The following is a 9,289-nucleotide window of genomic DNA, read 5'->3' on the forward strand; positions in this document are numbered from 1 at the left end:
GGAGACATTGATCAATGCTCATTACATAAAATATTTATCATTTCAGTTATTACCCAATCATGCGAATCCATCAAAATATAAATTACTTGTTCTTGTATTTAAAAAGTTCTTGTAAAACTGGAACTTTCCATGCATGGTCCAATGGGACATCAAAATATTTCATTTGTTTCTTAACTAACATTTTACTAAGATCAGAAAGAAAATTACAGAACAATCATTTGCAAAGGAAAATAAATTTCTGTCAAGAACTGTGTTGCACAACAAAAAACAGAAATAGGAAAAATCTATAGGGTAAAAATGTTTTCTTAAGTTAAGATTTAACCAGGACCTCTAGTGTACAGTATATTATGAAGATCCACAATATTACTGGATTTATCCTTAGCTCTGAGTTTCAATATTTGTATGTCCGTATCCCCATCTGTTTGTCTGTTCAGATTTAATGTAGATTGACAGTGAGGAATGTGAGCACATAATGCACGCGCGTAATGTGGGTGCGGTCTCAACGCTCCAAAATTGGTGCGCACAACTCTCCTGTAAAATCTATTGTTCACCATTTTGGGGGTTTTCTTTGACATAATATTATGGATAAATATGACAAAGTATAAAAAGAGTCTAAATCGCGGCACATAATCCAGACTGGACAAACACCAGGCTCGAATATATTTAGAAGACGACATTCTTTAAGTCCATTGAAGCCAAAAGGATACATATTTGTACAATTCAGATACATTCGTACACCTTGCAATACAAATTTGTGTCATTTTATAACTTAAACGTTTCCCCAACTCGCATAGTTTAACTGTAATGCTTACCCCACCTCGCAGGAATAATTTTAAAAACATTTTAACTCGTCGTCTTCATATTTCTGATATTCTCTCAGCCTAGTGTTTGTTCTGTCTGGATGATGTGGCGGGTGTCAAACAAAAATTGGAATTAAGCTACAAATTATAGCGATGAAATACAACGCCGTAAAAGGATAATTTATTATTCTGAAAATTGTACATATGCTGTGTTTGTCTCATGAAAGCTGTTTGATGGCTAGTAGACATGGTGACCCATAAAGGATGAGATCAGGGGCGAAAACGGGGGGGATTCAGGGAGGGGCGTAGCCCCCCCTAAATTTGGAATTTTTTTCTCCTATTTTCAGAATAGCTTCTCAATAGCATGTTTAAGGGAAAGAAACGCTAGTGAAAAACAGGAAAAATATCTGTCTTAATAAACTATAATGTGTGAAAAGTTAAAAATTTAGTTTTTTAGTCTTCAGTCATTAATTTCGATTCTTTTTGAGTCTTAAGTCGAAAAAAATTTTCGCCTGTGGCGCGATTTTTTGTTCCTAAAAAATCTTGCCCCCCCCCCTCACTTAAATCCTGTATCCGCCCCTGGATCATGAGATGTATTATGACGACTGCATACGAAATTTCTGAATGTTTTAAAAACATTTGATAGAACTTTTTCCATCCAAAGTCAAAATAAAATTTTTTTGAAAATCTGAGAATTTTTGAATGTTAAAATTGCAAACTCTTCGAAAGACTGCAAAGTCTTAAGCAGATACAGGGATGAGACTGATAGAGACTTTTTCAATCTAATTCTGCATATACATAAATCCCTCAGCGAGTTTCAGGTCGTCACTAAAGTCTTCATATACATAAATCCCTCAGCGAGTTTCAAGTCGTCACTAGTCTTCATATACATAAATCCCTCAGCGAGTTTCAAGTCGTCACTAGTCTTCATATACATAAATCCCTCAGCGAGTTTCAAGTCGTCACTAGTCTTCATATACATAAATCCCTCAGCGAGTTTCAAGTCGTCACTAGTCTTCATATACATAAATCCCTCAGCGAGTTTCAAGTCGTCACTAGTCTTCATATACATAAATCCCTCAGCGAGTTTCAAGTCGTCACTAGTCTTCATATACATAAATCCCTCAGCGAGTTTCAAGTCGTCACTAGTCTTCATATACAATCCCTCAGCGAGTTTCAAGTCGTCACTAAAGTCTTTCCATAGTGGGTCACCCTGTAGAACAGCAACAAAAAGATATGATTATTGATAATAAAGTACTGGTAACCGGCAAAAAAGTTCTCTGAAAAAAGTTTTAAAAAATAAAATCCAAAATTTTGGCACTAAAAAGTCCTGTGGAAAAAAGTTCTTGAAATAAAAAGTCTCTGGAAATGAAGTCCTACCATTTTCAGATTTAATTGTCTAAGACTGGTTTTCTGGTTCCAGTATGATTTTATAAAAAATGTCCCCGGAAATGAAGTCCTACCATTTTCAGATTTAATTGTCTAAGACTGGTTTTCTGGTTCCAGTATGATTTTATAAAAAAAATGTCCCCGGAAAAAATTTCCCTTTTAGTAGAAAATGCATGGGAACAAAAGATGTTTACAAGCATGGAAAAATGCCCTTTAAACTAAAAACACTCCTGGCTATATTCAATATTATGATGCATAGAAGAAAAGTCTTTTTTATAAAAACGTTTAAGACTTGACCTCATCTTCCCAAGACTTAAGACTTTTTTATTCAGAACTTTAGGTCTTGTAGACTTGTTATCCTATATCCTGAGACTTTATTGGCGGCCCACTATGACTTTATTAAAAAAAGTTCCAGGAATCTAAAACTTAGGACTTTAATTCCAGTGACATTTTGTCCTTGGACTTCAGAAAATTGGGACTTTTTTACCAAAGTTTTTATTTCCAGTTTTTTTGTTTCAGAATCGTTTTTTCCTGTGACTTTCTTACATAGATTCCACAGTATTATTGTCAAGGTTTGTAATACATAAGTATGAAACTAAGTGGTTTTTAAAATACATTATTTTGAAACGTACACCATATAACGTCTCACAATAATTTAACGTTAAGATAAATTAAAATGATTATATTAATATAATAATTATTATATCAATACTATGAAGACGATTTTTTCTTAAGGTTTTTTATTTACAAGCTTTTTTGGAATTGCAAGTTTTAAGTAATTGGAGAGAAGTTTTTTAATCAACACCTTGTGTCTCTTTTCTATGTTCATGTGAATCCATGCTGTTTAAAAGCTTGATATAAATCAAAATTGAAATCAAAAGTCGTCTTAAATTTTATTGATATATTTGATGACGGCTGAAGTTTCTTCAACCAACCATTTATCAAAATCTTGTTCGGTTAGAGACGTTCTGAGGTGCCGCAGACTGAAGAGGAGCTGAGCGCTGTAGCTAGAATAAGTTCGAGGACCGAGCGCTGCGGCTAGGTTGGACTCATAGCCTAAGTTAAAATATGTTTGCTATAAGATTTAAAATGAGAGATCGAGACTTGACAGAGTTTATTCTGATACAGCGTGGACTATAGCTTTATGTTAGTCTCACGTGAGCTAAGCAGAACAAGCAGAGTAAATTTGGAATCCATGCAGAACAGTTTTTTAATCAAACTTTCTTTGTGGATACATATTGAATATAAGTTGGAGTGCTGTAACTTAAACTCATATGTTGATAATTGTTCTAAAAAATTCAATTTCATTCATAAACTGAGGCACTAGGCCCGGATCTACGACCCCTAGCTTCCCATTTATATGTTGGGACAAAAAATCCTTCAGATTTTAAACATTTCTCTTTTATACAATAATGACTTGAAACCAATTCAAAAATATCTGAACTATGTATTAAGCATAAAATTGATGAAATACTTATATTGCAATTTTGAAATCATTAAATTAATTTCAACGAAAAACTGCAATTATCAAAAAATACATAATTATATAATTTTTAGATAAAATCTTGAACTACTCTTCCATTCCCGACTGCAGCGTTACTTCACTAAAAAAAAGAAAATTTAAAATAAAAACCTCATTAATTAAGATAATGCAGTGAAACCACATCAGTGAAAAGGAAGAGGCCTGTCAGACTCAAATTATGATTTTACTTAGCTTAATGAACACCAAACATTATTATTTAAACGTCGTCTTTTAATTCAAGTCTTATTGGTCTTCACTGTAAACTGATTAATGTCTAATTATTTAATGAATTTAAGAAAAATCCAACCTCTCTAAATCATCTCTAATATCTGGGTGGTCTCGTTTAAACCTGAATCCAGTAGACCCGAACCCAGTAAAAGTTGCTCTGCTGAGTGAAAATAGGGAATGTCATTGCAAAGGTTTATGAAAATATATAAAAAATATTAGAATATTTAAAAAAAAATTAATGATATGTCCTCGTTTCATAAAAAGGACATTTCATAGATATTAGATAGTATCATTGGACATTTCATAGATAGTATCATTAGACATTTCATACAGTAAAATTGGACATTTCATAGATCAAATCAAATCTAATCAGAGTATCAGAGTTTCAGGGATATCCAAACAACCAACCGAATCAAGCACTGAAATGACTATACTAAATCAGTAAATAGTATTAGTGGACATTTCATCGATAGTATCATTGGACATTTAATATATAGTATCAAAGAACTTTTATAGATATTATCAGTGGACATTCATAGATAGTATTATAGAACATTTCATTGACAGTATCATATTCATTGAACATTTCATGGATCGTATATTGTATATTTCAGATTGGACATTTTATAGATTGGTTCTATAAGCAAACCATTTAGTGATTTTCATACAAAAGACATTTTCTAGTAAGACTTTTTAAAAAGAATTTAACCTTGTAAGAGTGAAGGACTTGGGAGCTGTAGTTATTTTACGACTTGGTCTGAAAATATAATAGTAATATAATATGTTTTTATTTTATTTTGAAATCACTTTTTAAGGACAGGGTGTCCCACGAAATATGACAGTAGCAAGACGACTTGAAAGTTGAAATTGAACTTTGATTGTATTTATGACATTCAGTCGTCAACCTACCAGCCTTGACATGTATGATTCTTGAAATAATAACCACAAATATACCTAGTCCTGGAATTTACAAACTACGGTCTCTTTTTTGTGCTGTCAATATTACTGAAAAAATTGAAAATTTACCCACTAAGGATGAGACTGTAAAGACGACTTTAAACGCTTCAAATATGAAGACACCAAATTTAAATTAAGTCTTGTATCTTGAATGGTTTATTTAATGATTTGGCAAAGAAAGCAAGATGTTCAAAGTTGCTAAGAATCCTAAATATGAGGAAACAGACAGTGTAAATTCCGTACAGTCGTCTCTATGTCTCATACTTTATGGGTAACCCTGAACATTTTTGTTGTTTGTGTCCGATCGGGCCAAAAAAATTTGAGGCAACTCATTTATATTATAATTTTTTCAAAATACCTGAATTTAAACTTTAAATTTCTTAATATTAATGACCATAAAAAAGTGTTCAAGGTTACCGGTATAAATCGGCCATTGCCATCTTTATATGGAGTCTCACTTGAAATTATTTATTACAATCCAATAAATCTGTTCCTTTAAACTTTATTTACCTGAATCCTGGAGGTCTCCTGAGCACTGCAGAACTTGAAATCTGGAAATAGATTGAATGGATTGATATGGAAAATATTATCTTTTATTATAAACTTTTGTTAATGTCCCCTCAAATTTTCAGAAAATTTTACCGCAGACAGGTTTCCTAATTTGAAGTAAAAAAAAGTTGTGTAAAAGAACAGATTTCAGGCAGTTAAAAGTTGGCTTAGGGTTGAAATATCTCGATTAAATAGACCTGTAAACTATTTATAAAAAAATACAAAAAGATTAAATAGATTACCCCATTCCTCGGACTTCACTTTAAGGGTTAATATAAAAATAAAACCTACTATTTCTGTATTTATAGGCTGAGATTTGCTTGGTGCAATAGATTCCTGTTGTTGTTCCTGTGTTACAGATGACGTCTCTGGTTCTTTTTTCTCATTAGTAACACCAGCAGAGACATCTATTTATAAGATTTGTCTACAATTCTACAATTCTACAACATATTTATCAAGCACGAGTAGAGAAAAAAACTTAAGGCATAAAAATTTCAAATTCCTGAATTAAGCTTTAAGCAAAAATTGCTCTGTTTAGATAAATTTTAAATTTTTAAGCAATCTTATTTTTTGTTACAAAGGCGTTCAAGGTGTTAGTGTTTGATAACATTTTTGCTTTTCTAAACTTTTGAATTAGAGAGAAAAAAGGTCTGCGGAATTTTTTTTTGACCCATTGGAATACTAAAAAAATTCAAAAAATATTGAAAAAACATCATACAGAAGAGTTGCACAAACAAGGTACAATTTTGCACCAAATCACACTTTTTTTGACTCACCCTGTATTTAAAAATAATATGTATAAAAATAATATATATAAAAATATATGTTAAAAATATATATACATGAGCAAAGAGCTTTATTATTATTATTATGTCTTTCTTTAGGATTAAATTACTATATTTTTCCATCAGTTGAAATTCGCAAAACAGTTTTGTAGAGAAACCACAAATTAAAAAAATCTGTTTTATAAGTTCTACACATCGATCTCTAATTCATACTTGATCAGACAAAGCTTCTAAGGGTAATGTTGTGAATCGGGCATTGTCATCTTTGCGTGAAGGGCCATTATAATTAGGCTTGCACAGTCTCTTTATTGAAGTGTCTATCTACCTGAGTTGTTTGGATATACAAGTATTCTAGTTGGAAGAACTGTGGTACCAACCGTCTCCTGTTAAATAAACAAACAATGGTCACCAGAATACAGTGGACCGATTATAGTCTTCGTTTATTCGTTTAATTTCACAAAAAAATCTTATTTTCAGCTTATGAACCAATATTTTTCTAATCATTTTGAAAACAAATCCACCAAATTTAATTATTCTGAACGTTAAAAAAATGAATACCTTGGTTTCGTATTCAACAATAGTTGAAGTTATTGCCTTTCCGTTGAAATATAAAGGAATCTCAGTATTAACCTATACAATTAAATAATTATCAAAATTTTATTTTTTCTATCCATGTTCTTTACCAATCACATAATTTTAATTTTTTCATCCAAAACCTCAAGAAAACCTCACAAAAAATGACGATTTCTAATTGAAAATTGAAGAAAAAACTTTTATTTAAAAAATTTCCAAATCACAATTTAAAGTGTAAACCTAAAACAAAACTTTTAACTTCTCGTACACTCTGTAGAATGTGTTTTGTACAAAAATGATTTTTTTTTTCATAAAAATACATTTTTTTATAAAAATACATTTTTTATAAAAATACATTTTTTATAAAAATACATTTTTTATAAAAATACATTTTTTATAAAATTACATTTTTTATAAAAATACATTTTTTATAAAAATACATTTTTTTATAAAAATACATTTTTAATTGAAAATTCCATCAAGGCACAGTTTTTTAAAGCACATTTTTGAAAATCCTAGATATTCATTTAAAATGCTGATACTTGATAAACGACTTTTTCACTTATACTTTTTTCTCCCTATAATAAATTTCTTTATCAAAAAGTGTATTTCACTTTACCGGAACTGTAACAGTGGTTTGAAAAGTTGATGTATAGGAAGAAAGTGACCACACAGGAGTTAGAGCTGGACTAGGCGAAATGTCTATGGAACTTTCAACTGCAAAAAAATATTATTTCTTTACAAAAAAAATTTTTATTGACAAGAAAAATAATTGCTGTGAAACTCGAGAGAACCATGCATGTATCAGTTTAAATACATTTACACAAGTCTCCTGGCACTCAATTATTAGCTAGAAATTTGAGGACATTGCCTTCATTGATTATCAAACAAAGGAATAAACGATACCGTTGTGAATCCGACATGCAACTCTATGAAATTAAGTCACTGTAGTTAAATATAAATTAGTCCTGAAAAAAAAATAATCAAAACTTTCACTTGAATATATTGCATAAAAAATAGATAAAAGAACATTGTTATGCGATATTTTACCTTTTGGTGTTTGAGTACTGTCGTATCTGTTATTTTGTACTGCCAGCAGCTCCCTTAGTAGTCTATTTTCTGTCCTGTACATAATACTGTATACGTTTAAGTATTTATTGATGGCTAACATTTATGATAAAAGCAAAATATTTTTTATCAATGCTTCCTTATAGTAAATGTAGTATGTAGTTGTTTCTAGTAAGAGGATGGGAACTGATACAAACTATGACAGAAGGTAAATTTTATGTGACGACTTTGTGACCTCGTATCGTTTTGACATAATGCAAAGGTATGAGAAAATTCAATTATTCCGGTGACATACAGGGTGTCCCATGAAACATAACACTTGGGGAATAGTTTGAAATGTCTTCTTCCTTGATTTTTTAGTCGTCTGATAGTAAAGAGATTAATGAAAAATAGGATATGACAGTCGTATTATAGTAAAATTGATTTCAAAGTAAAATATATTTTAATAACAGACTTTTTAACTAAATAAACTGCACAAAAAGTCTTCAATATCTAATACAGTATATGAAAGAAGACATTCAAAACTATTCACCATGCAATTGTCATGTTTCGTGGAACACCCTGTATTAGAAATTCAAAACACTTCTTCTCAATAGTTAAAACATAAAAGATTTTAATATTACGTGGGAATTTACTTAGTTTGATACGTGGGATATTCAATAAATAATTTTCCACCAATAATTTTAATAAAAAACTTTTTTTTAATTTTATTTAAAGTTTTTGATTTATTTTTTAACTTCACCTTAGCTCTTCGCAATCGCCAGAAAACACTTTTGATCTCGAACAAATCAAAAAGATCACTAACATCTTAAACATTTTTAACATTTTCGTTTTTTAACTTCTTCGATCGGACGTCTACTAAACACCGATTGCCGTACATATGTATACTTCTTGTGTACAGTGTACATAGAGGTTATAGTACACATAGGCCGTTTTCTGAATAGTTAATACCATCGAGATATTAGTAATAGAGGGGGCATCTGGAATTTTAGACTTCTTGTTGTACAGCCACTATACACAATGACCCGATCAGAAATTCTACCTGGGGGGGATCATAATTCGTAGATCAGTTTTGAAAGTTATTGTTTGAAAGTGAATGCAAAGAAAACAAGTCCATATGATTTTTGTATAAAAATGAGACATGACAAATAGAGAAAAAAATAAAATCCTTCTCCTTAACCCTATCTCTGCTGGGGTACTTGAGAACCAGAATATGCTTGGAAAAAAGTTTCCGGCAAAAAAGTCCTAAAATTTCACACTGTAAAACTCCTGTGGAAAAAAGTCCTTTATTAAAAAGTCTCCGGAAATAAAGTCCTACCAATTCGAGACTTTATTTTCTAGGACTTTTTTTCTGGCTCCAGTATGATTTTATACAAAAAAGTCCTCGGAAAAAAAGTCCTCGGAAAAAAAGTCCTCTA

The 9,289-nt window shown here is 30.9% G+C and overlaps 1 protein-coding gene across 2 annotated transcripts; it reads right to left on the reverse strand.

Moving 5' to 3' along the window:
* Positions 1 to 3,616: 3,616 nt before the first annotated feature.
* Positions 3,617 to 8,968, reverse strand: LOC111695970 (mucin-2). 2 transcript variants are annotated; one of them, XM_023465466.1, is made up of 10 exons: positions 8,614 to 8,968; positions 7,854 to 7,927; positions 7,423 to 7,520; positions 6,789 to 6,860; positions 6,556 to 6,613; positions 5,737 to 5,852; positions 5,407 to 5,447; positions 4,649 to 4,696; positions 4,019 to 4,096; positions 3,617 to 3,793 (listed from the first exon to the last, which is right to left on the reverse strand). In XM_023465466.1, the coding sequence occupies exons 1-10, from the start codon at positions 8,694 to 8,696 to the stop codon at positions 3,760 to 3,762; spliced, it is 702 nt and encodes a 233-aa protein (XP_023321234.1). In that variant the 5' UTR covers positions 8,697 to 8,968; the 3' UTR covers positions 3,617 to 3,759. The 2 variants fall into 2 exon arrangements, with proteins under 2 accessions (XP_023321234.1, XP_023321233.1); XM_023465465.1 differs by having other exon boundaries at positions 4,019 to 4,099.
* Positions 8,969 to 9,289: the final 321 nt, after the last annotated feature.

The sequence above is a fragment of the Eurytemora carolleeae genome, unplaced genomic scaffold (genome assembly GCF_000591075.1).
Source record: "Eurytemora carolleeae unplaced genomic scaffold, Eaff_2.0 scaffold96, whole genome shotgun sequence".
Lineage (NCBI taxonomy): Eukaryota > Metazoa > Arthropoda > Copepoda > Calanoida > Temoridae > Eurytemora > Eurytemora carolleeae.

Coding starts and splice junctions, on each gene's coding strand:
- LOC111695970 (XM_023465465.1), bottom strand. CDS start 8,696: ATGTTAAAAATGTTTAAGATGTTAGTGATCTTTTTGATTTGTTCGAGA. Junction 7,928..8,613: donor GGCGATTGCGAAGAGCTAAG/GTGAAGTTAAAA, acceptor TATTATGTACAG/GACAGAAAATAGACTACTAA. Junction 6,861..7,422: donor AAACCACTGTTACAGTTCCG/GTAAAGTGAAAT, acceptor TTAATTGTATAG/GTTAATACTGAGATTCCTTT.